General features: G+C 45.3%; 1 protein-coding gene across 1 annotated transcript; it reads right to left on the reverse strand.

Moving 5' to 3' along the window:
- Nucleotides 1-9,555: 9,555 nt before the first annotated feature.
- LOC124487581 lies at nucleotides 9,556-18,324 on the reverse strand. The gene is made up of 3 exons (XM_047050010.1): nucleotides 18,281-18,324; nucleotides 16,016-17,954; nucleotides 9,556-11,497 (listed from the first exon to the last, which is right to left on the reverse strand). Exons 2-3 carry the CDS (start codon nucleotides 17,947-17,949, stop codon nucleotides 9,799-9,801), a joined length of 3,633 nt encoding a protein of 1,210 aa, XP_046905966.1. The 5' UTR covers nucleotides 17,950-17,954; nucleotides 18,281-18,324; the 3' UTR covers nucleotides 9,556-9,798.
- Between the last annotated feature and the right edge of the window lie 426 nt (nucleotides 18,325-18,750).

The following is an 18,750-nucleotide window of genomic DNA, read 5'->3' on the forward strand; positions in this document are numbered from 1 at the left end:
CCAGAGAAATGTTTTACTGCAACCTACTGGGCTGGAGTAAAAACTAGAGCTGTATTAAAGGGACAGTTCACCCCAAAATCTGTAGTACCTAGCCTATTCCTTTCACTTGGTTTTTAGAAATATAGGCCTATCCTTGATGGGACATACGTTCCACATACAATTTAGACTCACCAAATATACGTATTTTTAGTATGACTGCTTAAGTTTTGTAAATTATAGAATTGAGCTGCGGGCTCATTTAATTAGTGGTTGCAGGTGTGGCTGATTATAGGGGGGAGGAGTGGTTAAAAGGGGGACTGGGCCGAGGTAGAGTAGGCTGGTCAGAGTTGAGCATTCTGAGAGAATGGTGGCGAGCGTGTCAAAAGGACTGCCGGCGATGAAGAAAGTGAGTGAGAGGGGTTAGTGTCCCTGTGGCAGGCGGGGAGGAATATTTGCCTCCTGTTGCAGTTGGGGCGGGGGAAGTAAGGAGAGTGCTCCGTTGACAATTGACGACTTGACCATAACCAATTCTCCTCGGAAAGTGGACGACATCCAAAGCTCAGACTGTGGGGGAGGGTCTGCCAAGCGGTGAGCTAAGTATATAATTGACTGTTGTCCTGTCCAATTTTAACTACATTTTATTAAATTACCTGGCAGTGGGAGAGAACAGGGTGCGAGCAGGTGCACCATCAGAAGTGGGTTAGTTGGGTCTCCCCTACACGTGTGACAGAGCCTGTAGGTGCGTGTTCGAGTGGTTGCCGGAATTGCAGTGACGTTGGGGTGTCAACTGGGGGTTTGGCCCAGCTTTGAGGGGGCTGTGCTTACACAGAGTTGGGGAGGGTGGAGTGTGGTCAATGGAGAGCTGAACTACCTTAATGCCTGTGTAGCCTGTATTCCACCCATGGTTATGAATTTTAGAGAACCTTTGTCCAGACTTAATAAAGACTTTTGTATTGTTAAAACCCTCATACCTGTGTTCTTCCAGGCTGACATACCCAGCAGTAATTTCCTGCTTCACCAACGAACCCACATTTATTACAGTATTGTGTCGGATTAAAGAAACTGAACTTGAATATCTGGCTCCGTCGTTGTTCTAGCTCGGCAAAGCAAGATAAATTAAATAAGCCTATTAATATGTTACTATTGATGATGAGTGTTGCTTTACTATTACTAGCTTACAGTTGTTGTTAATGCCATCATTGTGGTGTTAACTGACATAATGTTACATAACCATAGCAATATTGTGGTTATCAGACAGGATTTATTAATCTTCGTCTTTGCTCCAGAAGACGTCAACAATCTATAATACCACGATTAACATGCAACGATATCACTTATTATATTAGGCTATAATTACGTTTTTCATGCCATGAACATAATAACGTTCATTACAGCGTTCATTAAATCTGCTTTAAAATAATAGAAATAAACTCTACAAACAACCGTCATGTATGTGTGCAACCATTTGTAAAACTGGCTATAGTAAAGGCAGGCAACTGCCAGTTGTTCAAAAAGTTTAATCTGGATCAGAATTATCTGGATTTTAAAATCTCATGTTTTGCTATTCAGGATCAGGTAAACCATCTTTTGTTCAGTTTTTTCAAAGCAACATTGGATTGGATCAGGGGCGATTCTAGGATCAGACCTTGTGGTGGGCTCAACCCCCCATGAGAATGTGACATGGATACAGTGCCTTGCAAAAGTGTTAAACCCCCTTGCTAATAAATCACTAATTTCACCGGATAACAATTAATACATTTATTTATTATTATGCAAAATATTGAATGATGATTCCCAGTGTTGTAAATGAGACTGTATAACAATGTAGGCCAAAGTAGTAGGCTAGCCAAGTAAAGAACAGGTTCAATAGCCAGCATTGGGTCACTTTTAAGTGTTTGTATTTGAAGACACAGAAAAAGGTAAAATAAAACAATCCAAACAGTTAGAGCCATCATCTGACCCAAAAACAATTGAAAACAAACAAATATACATTCTTCACAAATACAATGTGAACGTTTTAAAGATGTGTTTCAAAATCTGAAAAACACTGCAGGGTAACAAAAATACTTTCAAACTTAGTCTTCGGTTGTGGAGAGACCTTTTCTTTTTTTTTTACTCTACTTTTAGGAGGCAAATCTTAAGTTGGGCTTCGGTTTGCTGAAGTTGGGAAAGAGTGATTTGTTCTTCTGCCAGAAGAATCTGTACTTCTGCTCTTACATATAAATAAAAGTTTTGTAGCGACCCGCACAGACAGAGGTGTGTGGCATGTTGGGCTGTTGTGTTTTGTGGCCATTGATCAGTGTTCGCGGGGTCTGACATGCTAATCAACCTGCTATCTGCCAATCACAGGAATGCACAGAATGTTTGGTTGCAGGGCATCCTGGTGGTTTGTGGAGGGGCATGGGGCGGTTGGGCTGAAGGGATGGGGCATTGTTAGGACCAGGTTTTACCTTTTTGTTACGCCTGGGTTTCAAGAGAGCTGGTCGTGATTGTTTTGTGTGTGCTAGTACCATTCTGTTATTTGGCGTAGGCTACGGCCAAACAGTAGCCTGTGTTACCGTGAAACTACGATTCAGATTCTGTAATGTCATCCCATGCCTGTTGGTTTCAGACCTAGGCCGGTCATTATATTGGTGTTGGTGGTCAGAAGTAAAAACTTAGTGAAAGTTAGTCAGCTAGCTAGCTGACTTCTGTGGCTAGCTACCATGGCTGAACAGGGGTTGATTATGCTTCGAGGGACTCTGAAGGTGAAAGTGGAGGACGATTACGGCCAAGGAGGTGCGTGTGCATGGACGTTGGAGGATATGGCTGAGGAGATCGCCGGGGTGACGGAACTCAGAGGCCGCTGCGGGAGGACATTAAGGCGATGGCGGCTGAAGCAGGCCTGGGTGCTTCTTCAACTGTGCTTCACACGGATTCTGGTGGGCAGACCGAAGTGGAGACGTTGACGATTCGGCGGGACGAGGAATCTGGGGCTCGGATGGTAAACAAACATGGCGGCGCCCAGTTCCCGCTTTCTTCTGTGTCTGTTAAGACCCCGAAGTAAAGCGGATTGTGAAGCTTTTCATGCTCAGTTTGAACTGTTGGCACATTTTTGGGGGTGGTCGGATGAATATAGGGCACTGCAGTTGGTTCTATGCCTCACGGATGATGCTCTGGCCTGTTTGCTATCGCTTAGCCCCGAGAACAGACATGACTATTGCGCTTTGGTTGGAGCACTGAGGAGGCGCTATTGACAGTGTGTACAGCCTGGGCTGCTGCGCTCCGAACTAAGTAGAAGACGCAGGCAGCCTGGAGAGTCTCTGTGGGTGCTAGCTAATGATATTGAGAGCCTCTCTCGTCAGGCATATGCTCACATTCCCCCCTCCGTGCACAATGAGCTAGCACGCGACCAGTTCATACAGGCGCTCTCTCCTACAGAGCTGCACATACAGACCCAGCTGGCTCATCCTGAGTCACTGCAAGTAGCCTTGGGTCAGAGCAGCCCAGAGCCGGAAAAGCCTGCATGCGTGGCTGAGATGACAGAGCTGATTCGGGCTGTGTCACTACGGGCGGCGCAAAACACATGCCGGGGTCCCAGGGTCTGCTTGGGTTCTGACCAGCCAGGTCACCTGCGGCGGGATTGCCCCATGTCCACCGGAGCTCCGGGAAACGGCTCGGGGTCCGCATAAACCGGGTTGCTGCAGACCCCTGGCTTCCTTTCCCGACCACCATCATCTTCGGGAGAGGCCCTCCGGGGAAGCGAGGCTTTGATTTCCCCAGAAGCAGACGAGGGCGAGCGGATGGAGCCTGTTGTTGTGGTGGGCCGGACCTGTGTTGGGGACTTTTGTCATGTCACGGTGGAAGGGGTGCCCTGCTCTGCCTTGGTGGACACTGGGTCTACGGTTACCCTGTTGAGGCCAGACATTGTGCCAGGTTGGCAGGTCTGTGTGTCATCCTGTGTGGGTGGCACTTGTGCATGACCCTTGTATCCTGGGATTGGACTTTCTTAGGGCTACAGGCTGCCAGTCAGACCTACATGGGGGCGCACAGAGCTTTCAGGGAGGGCCAGAAGTCACCATGGCTCCCCGTAATGTCACATTACTTTTCCCCTACACCCCTGGCACCTGACATCCCTCTGCGAGCCTGGGCTGCGCCCCCCCCCCAGCCCAGCTATCCAAAAGGGGTGAGGAGGGGACACGGTCTGCAGTGAGGGAAATATGGGAGAGGAACTGTCTTGGTCTCAACCCCGGGCAGCAAGAACAGTTGTGGCAGTTGCTGTTTGAATTCAAAGACAGCTTTGCGCTGAGTGAGGATGAGGCGGGTCAGACTCGTCCGGTGCAGCATGATATTGACACAGGTGATGCTCAACCCATCAAGATGCAACCAGCATCTTGATGGGTCGAGAATCAGCCAGGAGGCGGCAGACAAGGCTGTGTTGGAGATGCAGCGGGCGGGTTTCATAGAACCCTCTGACCCTAACCCTGGGCGGCACCAGTCGTCATGGTTCCTAAGAAGGGAGGCAAGCTGATATTCTGTGCGGACTAGAGGCGGCTGAATGAGGTAACCAGGAAGGATTCATACCCCTTACCTCGTATCGATGAGTCACTGCACCTGGTTAGGGGGTCCTCCTGGTTGTCCTCACTGGACCTCCGCAGTGGCTACTGGTATGTGCCTCTCTCCCCAGAGGCCAGAGCCAAAACTGCGTTCTCCACTAACAGAGGACACTGGCAGTTCACCTGTCCTGTGCTTTGGCCTGTGCAATGCGCCAGCTATGTTTGAGCGTTTTATGGACAGGGTGCTGGATGGCATTCCCCGACAGCAGTGTCTGGTTTACCTTGATGACATCCTGGCCCATGGCAGCTCTTTCCAGTCAGCCCTGGGGGTGCTACGGTGTGTGCTGAAGCGGGTGGCTGGCGCAGGTCTGAAGCTCCACACCGAGAAGTGCCACTTCATGAGTATGGAGGTGTGCTTCTTGGGCCATCGAGTGGGGAAGGAGGGGATCAGCACCATGGAAGACAAGGTGGAGGCTGTCCAGGACTGGCCCATCCCCACCGACCAGCGACAGCTGAGGAGCTTCTTGGGCCTGGCCTCTTACTACAGGAGGTTTGTACGTGGCTTCTCAAGCATCGCTGCTCCCCTGAACTGCCTGCTTTCGAAGGACAAGGCCTTCACTTGGACAATGGAGTGTGACAAGGCCTTCAACACCCTCAAACAGGCACTGAGTGGGGCCCCTGTCCTCACCTTGCCCTTCATCCTGGACACAGATGCGAGCAATGTGAACATGGGCGGGGTGCTGGCCCAGGTGGGGCCAGAGGGGGAGAGAGTGGTGGCGTACTTCAGTAAAACCTTTGACAAACACGAGCGCCGCTACTGTGTCAGCTGGAGGGAGCTCTTGGCTGTTGTGGCTTCTGTCAGACACTTCAATTACTACCTGGGTGGCCTGCCCTTTACTGTTAAGACTGATCACTCTGCTCTCCAGTGGCTTATGTCTTTCAGAGAGCCAGAGGGTCAGGTGGCTCGCTGGTTGGAGGAGCTTCAGGCTTATGACATCCCAGTGGTGCACAGGGCAGGGGCACGCCACGCCGACGCCATGTCCCGCCGGCCCTGTACTGCAGATGGTTGCAGCCACTGTCAGCGGAGAGAGGAACGGGAGAGGGAGCTGTGTGCAGAGGATCGGGGTCTCTGCCAAAGAGTGTCGGGTGAGCGGACCTGTCAGCTGTGAGTTGCAGACTGTCTGTGGCTGCATGGGGGGAACAGCAGGGACGGGACGCAGACCTTCAGCCAGTGCTACAGTGGGTAGAGGCACAGGTGAGGCCACAATGGGAAGAGGTAACAGCACTCTCACTTGCAACCAAAGGGTTGTGGTCAAAGTTTGAGAAACTGCGGCTTGCGGATGGCGTTCTCCAGCGGGCATGGAAAGAGTCAGCTACAGGGGAGGAGAGGTGGCAGGTGGTGGTCCCAAAAGCACTGGGGAGGCTGTGCTCCAGAGTACTCATGTGGGGACTGGACACTGGACACTTTGGAGTCGCAAAAAAACTCTGCCGCCTCCGGCAGGGCTTTTACTGGGGGCAGCACAAGAGGGATGTTGAGGACTTTTGCCGCCGCTGTGACAACTGCACAGCGAGAAAGGGCCCCACAGGCCGCTCTCACGCTCAGCTCCAACAGTTCAAGTCGAGTCTTTTATTTGTCAGGTACACAGAACAACACAAGGTTAGACTGGGTACTGAAATTCTTAAGACAAGACAACGCAAGCACCTGGCATGACATAACATATAAGTACACGGAACACAATTTACATCAATGCTGAGTTCCCAGTGGGGGCTCCCATGGAGAGGGTGGGAGTGGATGTAGTTGGGCCGTTCCCCACCACAGACAGTGGAAACCTCACGGCCATGGACTATTTCACAAAATGGCCCGAGGCTTATGCTCTGCCTGACCAGGAGGCAGAGACCATCGTCGACGCCCTGACATAGGGGATTTCTAGCAGGTTTGGAGCTGCAGAGGCGATCCACAGCGACCAAGGCAGAAACTTTGAGTCCCGTGTGTTCGCCACCATGTGCGAGAGGCTGGGTATGCACAAGACCCGTACTACCCCTCTCCATCCTCAAAGTGATGGCCTCTAGGAACGCTTCAACAAAAGCTGGGACAGCAACTGGCCATCGTCTCTGCCAAACACCAGCTTGACTGGGACAAGCACCTGCCTATGGTCCTCATGGCATGCCGCTCTGCTGTCCAAGACTCCACCTCCTGCACGCCTGCCCTCCTCATGCTGGGGAGAGAGATCCGCACCCCTGCAGAGATGGCGTTTTGTCAGCCCCTGGATAGCCCTCCTGTTCCCCCGTGGTTGGAGTATGCCGGGAGACCCCAGGACCGGCTGGAGACAGCCCACACTTTCGCCAGGGGGCAACTGGTGAATGCAGCCGTGAGGCAGAAGAGGAACTGTGACGTGCACACCCGGGGTAGGCACTTTGTGGCTGGCGAGCTGGTCTGGGTCTACAGTCCCCTAAGGAAAAAGTGCAGATGCCCCAAGTTGGACAGTCACTGGGTGGGACCCTGCAGCGTCCTGGAGAGGGTAGGGGAGGTGGTTTACCGGGTGCAGCTTCCTTCCAGGGGGAGAAAGGTGACACTGCACTGGGACAGGTTAACCCCATACAGAGGGGCCTCTTCCTCCCCCAAACTCCAGGGGACCCTCACAATCCCCCTCTCTGGCCATGACATTCCCCAGGCACCCACCCTCAAGCGCCGCAGACCAGGCTCCAGACGGCCCACTCCCCTTGTCTCCCTCCCCGTGTCCCCGTGTGGTTCCCCGGAGCCATGGACTGTATTCCCCGTTCCTGCTTCCTTGTCCCCCATATCCCTACCCTTGTCCCCTTGTTCTCAGAGGGTCAGCCCTCTGCCACTGGTGGAGCCTCCTGTTCCACATCTTGACCCTCTGCAACCTTCACGGTCTTGCAGGCGAAGGAGACCTCCGTTCAGAGACTTTGTTTGTTCCCTCAGGATGAGGGACTTACAGTAGGCTGTGTTACCGTGAATAAACGATTCAGATTCTATAATGTCATCGCATGCCTGTTGCTTTCGGACCTAGGCCGGTCATTACAGTATATTAATTACAAGATCAAATCTAGTTTTATTTGACCAATTTCAAGTTTTATTACATTTTGTTGCTAAAAAGTTTTGAACAACAGATCCAGATCAAAACCAATATTGGATTACGTGATCCAATCCAATTTCAGAATCCTTTTTTTTTTTTTACAACCCATTTTCTAGATTGGATCCAATCCAACAGCCGTAATCCGATCAGATCACTTCTGAACAATTGGCCCCAGGTAAATCAGCGATCGGCTAATGTTCACTTTTTGGCTTGTGCCCTGTTTGTATCCGCAAGCACATTTCCAGGCAACCTTTCTTGACATAAGCAAACAAATGGAGTGCTAGTTTACCCATTTCAGATTGGTTTCAAAATTTGCACACATCTGTGAAAATTATTCAGTATGAGCCAGTTTCGAGAATCAAACAAGAATTATTGGGGGAGATAGTTTTGGAAATGTTGACTGGAGTTGATAGAATAAAAACCGGATAAGAGCCGGATGTCTGACAAGAAATGCAATACCACCTACATCCACGGGGAGCGTTGCCTCAAGCCGAGGGGTAGGGGTCTGGTTTCATAACCAACTTTTCCCCATGACAATGTTAGGGTGGACCTATAGATGGCGATATGTCCCCAGGAATTGAAACTGAGCCAGAGAGACTGGGCGGATGTGATGACACAACGTTTAAGTTATTTTAAAAACAAAAGGCTTTTGAAAAAACGGGGGTGCCCCTCCTCTGGTGGAGAGCTTAAAAACCACATGTGGCACTCTTCTCCATCTCTCTAATAATAATATTGCCAGGAATCTGTGTGCGTGTGTACAAATTAGAATGGGTTTAGTTTCCCACGATCAGTTCAAGAACCAGTATAGGTCAGCTGTAACCCAGTAAACAATTTTTTTTTATAAATTTGAGTTTTAACAATTTACTTAATTTGTCAGTGCATTCATTGATGATTGATAATCCCAGAAAAAAGAAACACAGTATCCCAAACAGCGCTTGTAAAATCAATGCAGTTGAAAACACAAACTGATGAATTCCATGTATGCTTGCTCTTTGGTCTTCCCCTCTCTCTCCCATATGTTTCCTGTCTGTCTCGAACTGTGCAATCAAAACAATGTTAATATCTAATACAAGGCATTGACTCTAAATTAAACACATCCTGCTCCTGTTTACTGCTTATACAACATGTGGCCTAAAGTAAGTTCACAAAGCTGGGCTACAGAGTGCTAAAGGCAGACGTTTCTAATGCATCCATTAGAAGAGAGCATTTTAGTACTTTTAAAATATTTTGTGGGGATTTATTATCCTTCAGTCAACAATTTAGAAAGGTTTACATGGTTTCAGAGCTCATAAACTGGAAATGGAATCATGGCTTTATCAGGGTAAACCTGTCATGACAATTATCAGGGAAAACCCCTCATACACAAACATCAATCAAAAAGACAAGGTCATGGGCTTCTTTTAGTTTCTTTACTGTATCAAGAGTTAGTTAGTTATTATGTAGTGTTCATGTTGTTGTTATTGTTGTGAAATGGCACTATAATAATGATAATTATATCGCATTTTATTCATACGGCATTGTTGAGGCAATCGCAGGACGCTTAAAGGGTGGTTATATGACTTTTTAGTTTTTATTATGTTAAATTGCATAATGTGTTTTTATGTCAAGCACACTGAGTCTGACTCATAAATGTTCTATATAAATAAAGTGCCTTGTCTTGCCTATGTGGAATCCCAAATGTATTTTCATAATGCATGGTCACTAGAAATTATCAATAATTCCTGAATGTCATGACTTAAGCATTTATTTAATTCAATGTGTTTTATTCATTATGTGATTTTGTGAAGGATACCAATTAGAGAGCAAATAAACATTTATAAAAGTATACTTTTTTTACAAAAGTTCAGAATTCAGTGAAAATGGTAATACGTCATTCATTAAAAAACTTAAATGAAAAATCTACAGAGTTGTGATGATGCAGATCATCACATTGTGATTATGTATTAAAAAGTTTTTTTTTTTTTTTTTTTACTTTTAGTCGAACCTCATACAGAGTTACAATAACATAATCATAAATCATTTTGAACTGAGATGTGTAATAACAGACCAAGCTATAATCAGGCTATCATTTTGAACCATTTAAAACAGGGTATTATTACAGAACCTACTGATTCTTGTTCAATTGGGATTGTTTCCTGCCATGCGAGGAGACATTTAAGATTGTTGTTAAGGACACAATTTCACTTTTACAGAACAGAGTTTTTGGACCTACGCCCTAAGTTGTGACTTTCTTTCTTCTTCCTCCTCCAGTAGACACAGCAGATGATGAGGCTTGTGATGACAGCGGTGCATACAACAGCTATAATAATGATATGGGTGTCCCGGGACACCCCCTCCCCTTTCCCATTGTTGGTGTATTGCCTGGTGGGTGTAACTGAGGCAGTGGGGGCCAAGGTGCTCTTCTTAGGAGCCAGGGTGCTGATGTCCCACCTGTCCTCTGGGGGGTCAGGTGTGAGGGATGGGTGGAGGACCCCAAACTGCTCATCCTTTAGGTCAGCAACGACCTCACCACTTAGGCCGATGGGTGTGGCACAAAGCACAACACTGTGGTTGACCTTGGCTGGGTGCTGTCTCAGCCAGTCGCGAAACGGCAGGATATCCCGGTCACATCTCCAAGGGTTTTGGGCCAGTAGCACCTCCCTAGCTGCTGTGAGTGTGTCTAGGGTCTCTTGGGGCAGGTTGGAGAAGGAGTTGTTGTGAAGGTCTAGCTGGCCCATCTGGCTCAGACCATCCAGGAACTTGCTTGGAAGGGAGTTTAGCTGATTGTGCTCCAGCGATATGTTTACCAGCTGGGGCATCCCCTGGAATGTGCCCTCCTCCAGGCCTGTGAGCAGGTTAGTGTGCAGAGACACTTCTCCCAGCTGCTCCAGCCCCCTGAAGGCGTGGGGGGACACAGAGCTGATCTGGTTGCGGCTCAGCACCAGTAAACGCAGCTGAGTAAGGTTCATGAAAGTGCTGTCCTCTAGACGGATCAGCCTGTTGTCGTACAGCCACAGTTCCTGAAGAGCCATGGGCCCAAACACCCCCGGGACCAGGCTGCTCAGCTGGTTTTCATAGAGGGAGATCTGAGCCAGGTTGGGCATGTTAAAAAACAATCCCTGGGGTAGGGATGTCAAGCGGTTGCTGGAGAGGAAAAGCTTCTTGAGGTTTTTAAGCTTAGACAACAGGTCAGTGTGTAGGTGGTCCACCTGGTTGTCCTGCAGAGACAGTTCCTCCAGGCTCACCAGGTCATCCAACGCTCCAACAGGGACCTGTCGTAGAGAGTTCCGATTGAGACGGAGAATCTTCACTCTGGTCAAGCCCCTGAATGTCTCTTTGGAGAGCTCGGAGATGTTATTCCTGGACAGGGTCAGGTGTTCCAGCTGACTGAGATAACGGAAAGCCTCCTCAGGAACGGATGTCAGCAGGTTCTTACTGAGATCGAGTTTCTTCAGAGCAGGAAGTGAGGCTAACCAGGTGGAGCGAAGCACCTCAAGCTTGTTGTTGCTCAGAGTCAGAGACTCCAGCCTCAGAAGATTCTGGAACAAGGCTTCAGGCAAGTCTGTTAGAAAGGTGCTGGTGAACCCCAAGGCACCCAGGTTACTGGTACGGTCAAAGGTGCCAGGCAGGACCTGCATGATGCTAGAGTCTTTTACTACTAATATGCCTAGGGCCTCTGAAAAGCTAGCAAAGTCCTCTGGTTTTAAGGTAGGGATGTTGGTGTTGGAAATATAGAGGGCGGAGGTGGTAGCAGGCACACCAGAGGGGAAATCAAAGATGGATTTTCCCTGGCAGACTATTTGGTTTTCCTTGCAAAAGCATTCATCCGGACATCCGCCCAGGATGAAACCAAGACTGGAAAGCAGGATAAAACAGTATAGTGTGATTGGCAGGTCCATTGGCCTCCTGGAAAAAAAATTAACAGCTTTATTAGTTGAATCATGAGCAAGTGAAAAAGTTTAATTGTGTATATATAAAATGATGATTGACACAATATAGCATGCTGGTGTAACAGACGTGGTCTTGCATGTTCCGTCAGAGGTATACGGGCCTCCGTCCACTCCCACGGGTAGTCAAACTCACCACCTCTGACTTCCCAAGCGCCACTACTACCAACTACGCCAACGAAAAGCTAGCAATTAGCTGACGCGGGTGGCCTTTTACATACTTGAGGAGTGAGTTTCACCATACACAGGCTACACTGGGAACTATCTATTTGGTATCGTCTGATCTTAAACGTCAAAGCAAAGTTGAAGCAAATTCTTTCCCTTTTTCCAAATTATGTTATGTTAAAGAGTTTATCTAAATTTAAATAAATAAACAAAGAAAAACAATCCCCCACCCTGCAGTGATGGCTTTTTTGCAAAGAATTCAGACCCCATATTGATCTCCATTATGTTATGCTTCTCGTAATCATCCTTGATTGGAGGATGTTATGAAATGATTGACTGTATTTTGTTGAAAGACGAGTGACACAATTCAGGATTCTGTATATTTAGTTTCTTTTCTTTACTCGGGAACTTGAGTAGACATTACAGGCAACGTGGTTCATGCTAGTCATTCATATTCCTTCTGACACTACGCATGCACAGTGCCTGGTCAAAGGAATTCAAACTGATCATTACTTAAACAAGATGAACATAGACGTATGTTCTACAGATATGATTAAGAAAAGCAGTGAATGATTCCAGGAGCACAGTGTGCTTCGCTGTTGTTAAATGGATGTTGGAAAACACCAAGACTCTTGCTAGAGCTGGCCAAACAAAGTTACTGGACAAACAGGGCCTTAGTCAGGAATGTGACCAAGAACCCAATTGTTACTTTTTCTGAGCTTCAAAGTTGCTCTAAAATGTGTTTGCAACCTCAGACTGAGATGATGATTCACCATGCAGCATGACAATGACTAAAAGCCCTAGAGTGGCATGGCCAAAGCCCAAAGTTCAGATCTGACCCCTTAGAAAACAAAGCACCATCAATTCCTGTGCCTTCCTTCCACATTTCCTTAATTTTAATCAGCAATTTGTGCACCCAATGTGCCATTTAACTGGCACTGGGTGAGAATAACTTAATGTTAAGAAAACAAAAAAAAGTATTGAAAGTTTGCTGATTTACATAGCGCTGTCCCAACCATTATTATGTTGTTGTTCCTAATCATTTTCAGACAGTTTTCCCAGTCTGTGCATTATAATCTGGTTACATAGACCACTTCTGAAAAGTTCTTATAAAAACGTATGAAAGGTTCTTTTCACAAAACCAAACGGCACACAACTAAAACTTTCCTGTCCTTTAACATACTCTTTGTATGTGAAGAGCATTGTAATCAATGACTTATCTCTACTTAATCAATTACTCCAAAAAGTCACAATCATACAATAACGTATTCCTAATGATAACAATTGTTTACATTGTTCAATTGCTTACCTTATACTGTGCCCGACAGTTGATCTGAACTAAACAAGTGTTTCTGTTAATTTTATTTTCTCTTGTGATAAAGCTTTGCCTCCTTTTTATCAGACTTTCACCAGTGCTTTAATCAAACATTCCACAGCCATCTACGCACTACCTCACATTGTCTACCTCTTCATCATTCTATCCTCATCATCTATCTTTTTTTCTGCTGTGCACATGACGCGTGTAAGTCCTTTCGTGGAGTTCAGCTCCACAACCTAGTGCAGATTCCATTAGTCAGTGTTCCTCCCTTATTCTGTCTCTCTCACAGGCAGTTTTCATGAAGTCCCACCCCTTTGGTTGGCTCAGTATCTGGGTTGAACTTGTTTTTGTAAGAGTGCGTGCTCAGACTCAGTATGAGGGATACATGCTGATATGTGCCTGTTTATGTTTGTGGTAAAGCTTGTATATATCACTTAACATCATTCAGGATCTACTGTTAGTATAGAAACGCAGATTTACTGTGTTATCAGAAGTCATGTGTTTTCCAAGTGAAATAAGTGGGTGGATTTTTAAAATTAAGTCCAGATGCTTGCAGTAGAACGAGATGAGGGACAATCATTCTTTTTGGAACATGTAAATGGGTTTGCTACTTTTAGGACAGTTAGGCTGCTCAATCAGCTATGTTGGTGTAATGTTTTCCCTGGAACCTTTATGATCATAACTTTTAAGGGAATTTGTATTATTTCTGCCCGTTTAAATACATTCTGTTCACTTAAACCCGGGCCCTAAAAGTTTCATGTGTTCTTGATTAGATACATTTGCATTGTAATTCCTCTGATGCAGTAGGCCTGTCTGTTCTGGAGATAATCTAACAGTGAAAGAGTTGAGATTTCACAGAAACAAGAAGTGTGGCTGGATGGAGTTAACATCTAAACTACAGGGTCTACCAGCAGCACAGGACCCTTACTTTAGGGTACAAAAATTGTACGGAAGATTACAACTGATACGCATTTACACAATGACATGGGTAAACCATGTGCTGGATAGTTTTTTTTTTTTCTGCATTATGTTAATGCAAATTGTGTTCAGGGTCATGAAATTAACCCCTTTGCCAACTGTAAGGAAGTTGCATTGCAACATTAGAACATGCATCATGAAAAACAAGATGTACAGTTACAGAATTCAATAACAAAGACTTGTATGCTTACTGGATGTGTTATGAATCCAACTTTCCCAAACGTTTAGTGGCACAGATATGACTTAAAAGTAAAACTCAAGGGTAAATTTAATATCCTCACTCTTGATTCTCTCTAATGTGGCTGTTAACGTGTGTTGTGTGTATCTGTGTGTTGTCTGAATGCTACTCATTGTTGTGTTGGCTCAGTGTACTGGAAAGACTTAATCACCCGTCGCCATGGTGATGAACTTAATTGGGTGTTTTTCAACTATTCTTCCTCTTTTGTTTGCTGTTTGTTTCAAATTAAATCACTTGCCATGACATTCATGCCATTAACCAATGAGGTTTTACTTTGCACTTTTTCAGACCTGAAATGCTACTTTTTAGCTCAATGCATGTTGAGAGTTTCCATTTGCTTCATCATTTAGAACAATATTTGCGTTATTATGTGATAAGTTATGCGAGTTAAAAATTTAAATGATCTTCATTTAGAAAGTGTTAGAGTTGTCGCAGAGATGTGAAATATGAAGCTTTTATCGAAATAACTACTAACCTGAGGCTGCTGCAAAGTTTTTGCAAAGCTCTTAATAAAGATAAAATAATGAAAAATTATATCAAATATAATATACAATATAATCAAACTATACAGAGTTCAGTTAAACTTGTCTGGTTACACTTACATTTAGTCATTTAGCAGACGCTCTTATCCTGAGCGACTACACTTAACATTATGGTTACATTTACTGCTATATAACTACACACTGTAGCAATACGTATAGTGACAACATTTTAGTAACAAAGGCACTGCTAATACTACAGCTACTAACACAGTGGTTCCCAACCCTGGTCCTCTGCATGTTTTAGATGTTTCCCTGCTCCAACACACCTGATTCAAATGAATGATCGTTAACAGGTTTCTGCAGAGCTGGATAACGACCCATTCATTTGAATCAGGTGTGTTGGGGCAGGGAAACATCTCAAACATGCAGGACAGGGGGTCCCGAGGACCAGGGTTGGGAACCACTGTACTAACACTTAATCCTATGTACCTACTGTGTTGTTACTATGGGAATTGATACATAGTCATATGGTAAGTAATGCAATCTTAATGTAAAGTCTTGCCTTCTGTCTTTAAATTATTGTGGTTTTGTGTGCAATAGATGTTTGTAAAATAACTGGTTCTTGTAATGCAATTCTGAAAAAGTAAAGTTTGAAAAACAATGACAAACTAAGACATCGAGAAACAGCACAGCACACTTGAGTTTCCTGTTTATTCAGATAGAACAATCTTATCTTCCTACTGGTCGATGAAAGTTCACAAGAAAGTAACAGATTCATTCTATCAAGGCTACATGTAGAATGCCAACACGTGAGGGAATGTTTGGAATGCTGTTTAGTTTTGTCTCACAGGAAAGCAATTTCTGTTACTGTAGATTAAAGTGTACACCACTAAGACTAGACAACTACACTGAGTGCCCTTTTCTCTGAAAGAATTTCACACCATATTCTCCTGAGACCCAACAATTCATCCCATTATGGACATTGGTTTTGTGCTCATAACCATGCTGTCGTTTATCATTCTTTTATTTTGTCTAATTTAGAGGGCTTCCTGGACCTCACCAATAGCTGTGTAATTACAATTTGTAAATTATTTTGGTTATCGATGCATAACACTGTAACGAATAAGAAAACTAACTTCTGACATTTCTTTTGCTTGAAATATGTCTGTTAGCCAAACCCATATACTTAATACTTTTAATATTTAAGTTTGTGCTTAAATGACTCCCCCCCCCCCCCCCCAAAAAAGTCAAAAAGTGTATAAAAATTTGTGACAATCAAACGCATGTCAAAATTACAGTCTAGCTGTGCTCTTTTGCTTCTGGATGGATAACATGTTTTCTGATGCCACCTCCCAGAAATCATCGATGGACTGTTGGAGGCGATACATCCCATATATGGTTGCCAAGATCAAAGTAACGCCTGCTGCTACTAACAGGATGTGGAGGGCCATAATTAAACTAGCTGAGGCACTATCAGAAGACAGGCTCCAGATATATACCCAGCTCTTCATGCGATTGTTGTGAATAAACTTTTGCCCCTGCTCGACCACCAGACGGTCGTAGAAAGGAGGGAAAGAGAGGAAATAAGAGTCACCTGGCGGGGGTGGGAGAGCTTCGGTGAAAAGCTGGAATGGGTTGTCTGACTCAAAAAGCACAATGTTGGGGCTCGTCTGTAAGGCTGTTGTTGGTGATGTTGTTATGATCGAAGTAGTGGTTCTAAAGGGGATAAAGGATGAAGGGGTTGAAGATGGTTTTGAAGGGGACACGTATATTTCTATGGGAGGGGTTGTCGGTAGATAGCTTGACGGCGTGGTGTCACACACTGAGAACTCCTCATCTTGTAATGAATACAATTTACGGAGCTCTAGATGCTCAGGACTGTAACATTTCATGTCCTCCTTATCACTGACCACACTTTCATGGCGTCTGATCCAACCCACAATATCTCTGATGCTGCAAGTACAGTCCCATGGGTTCCCACCCAAAGTCACAGCCCCCAAACCAACATTGGAGGAGAAAACCTCATCTGAAAGGGTGTTAAGATGGTTATTGTTGATCTGTATGCTATTCAGATTGGAAAGACGTCTGAAGATATTCTTAGGGATGGAGCGGAGCTTGTTGTCATTCAGCAGTAGGACGTTCAAGTTGGTGAGATTGGAGAACAGGTCACCATCTAAGACCTGGAGGTCATTCGCTTTTAGAGAGAGTCTCTGGAGCTTCGGCTGACAACAAAACAGGTCTTGAGGCAACTCCCTCAATTTGTCATTGAGGTGGAGGGAGAGCTTTTGCAGACCACTCATGTTGGCAAAGAGGTTCCAGGGAACAACAGTGAGGTCGGTGCCATACAGGTAAAGGTCACTTATCAAGGGCATCTGTCCCATCAGCTGGTCAGGCAGCGACTGGAAAGGATTACTGTAGAGGGTGAGTTTGGTGAGCTTGGGCATGTAATAGAAGGTCTTCTCTGGGACACCCTGAAGCCTGTTAGAGGATAAGGTAAGCATCCTGAGGTTACCCAGGGCCCAGAACACCTCTGAGGGGAGGCTGGCAATCTGGTTGTGGTGGAGTTTGAGCTCCAAGAGGTTGGCAAGCTCGTCAAAGGCTCCAGTCTCTATTCTCTCCAACTGGTTGTTATAGAGAATAAGGTACTGCAGTCGTGTCAGTGAGTGGAAGACGGTGGGTGGCAGCTCTTGTATGTAGTTCTTCCCCAAATTGAGGAAGCGCAAGCTGCTCAGGCTGCTGAAGACATCTGGTGCCAGATGGACAATGGCATTCCGACTCATTTCAAGCTCTGTCAGACTGGCTAGACCTTCAAACATCACAGAGGGAATGGATTCCAGATGGTTTCCATCTAGATAAAGTTGCTCCAGGGAGACCAGGGGGCTGAAAACCCTGGGCGGGAGGCTTGTGAGGTTGTTGAAGGACAGCTTGACAGACAGGAGCTGGGGGGCCACGTAGAAAGCCCTGGGGTGGACAGCGCTCAGGGAGCTGAAGCTAACACTGAAGCGCAGCATTAATGGCAGGTTGGCGAGGCTTTGCTCATTCAGGACCCTCACGTTTGTGTCGTTAAGTTGGAGAAGGTATGTGCTGTTAGGCATGGTCTTAGGCACGTCTGTGATGTTGCCAACACACTTGACAGCTCCTTTCTCATTGCACATGCAACTGCTGGGGCAGATTATGGTCTTGGTTGGAAGGATGGTGATGCACAGAAGGATGAGGATTACCTGCCACATTGTGCCTGTCAAATAGAAAATTGAAGTATTTTTTCTTCAAATCAATCAATTGTTGATATATTGACCACTGTATGTGACACTTCTATCTACCATTCTGCTTTTTCAAAAAATTATTATCTACTCACTTCCAGATTCTTGAATAGACTGTCATTACACTTAAAATAAAAAGTCATTTTTCTAACTATGAATGTAATTTCTTATAGTTGTAATTTCTCATAAAGTATTTATCCTTTTAAAAAGTGACATGACATAACCAGGCTAGACAAACGTAGATCATAGCAGTAATATAGTTTAGTAATATAACAGAAGATGGATAACAAAGAGTACCAACCTTTCAGATGAGCCACAATACTCTGCAGTCAACTTGACTATGATGCTGTTGTTCCTTATATTACTGGTATTATAGGATCCACAGGATAAGAGTCTATTTCTGTCTTATCACAGCCGTACACACCAACCACAAGCCAGAGCAGTTCCACTTGGTACCAAACTTAGTGAGATAAAACATTGTCACAGTTTTTCTGCTGTAAGGCAGACAACATTTTCCATGATGTGTTTTCCAGTATTTGATTAATTATTGCTTTTTTGTGTCCTATTGCATCAACTAATAACATGTGAGTGTTACATTAAAATGTTATTATTTATTTATTACACATTTGTTATAATTACACAAATTACATACCCATACTCATTTAGTAATCAGGTAAGCATGACAATGCTTTTATTTCATGAAGAAATAATACAACTTTAATTTAAAAAACAATACAGTTGATTACAGACTTATCAATACTGTTGCCTGGA

This window comes from Hypomesus transpacificus, chromosome 26 (genome assembly GCF_021917145.1).
Source record: "Hypomesus transpacificus isolate Combined female chromosome 26, fHypTra1, whole genome shotgun sequence".
Taxonomy (NCBI): domain Eukaryota; kingdom Metazoa; phylum Chordata; class Actinopteri; order Osmeriformes; family Osmeridae; genus Hypomesus; species Hypomesus transpacificus.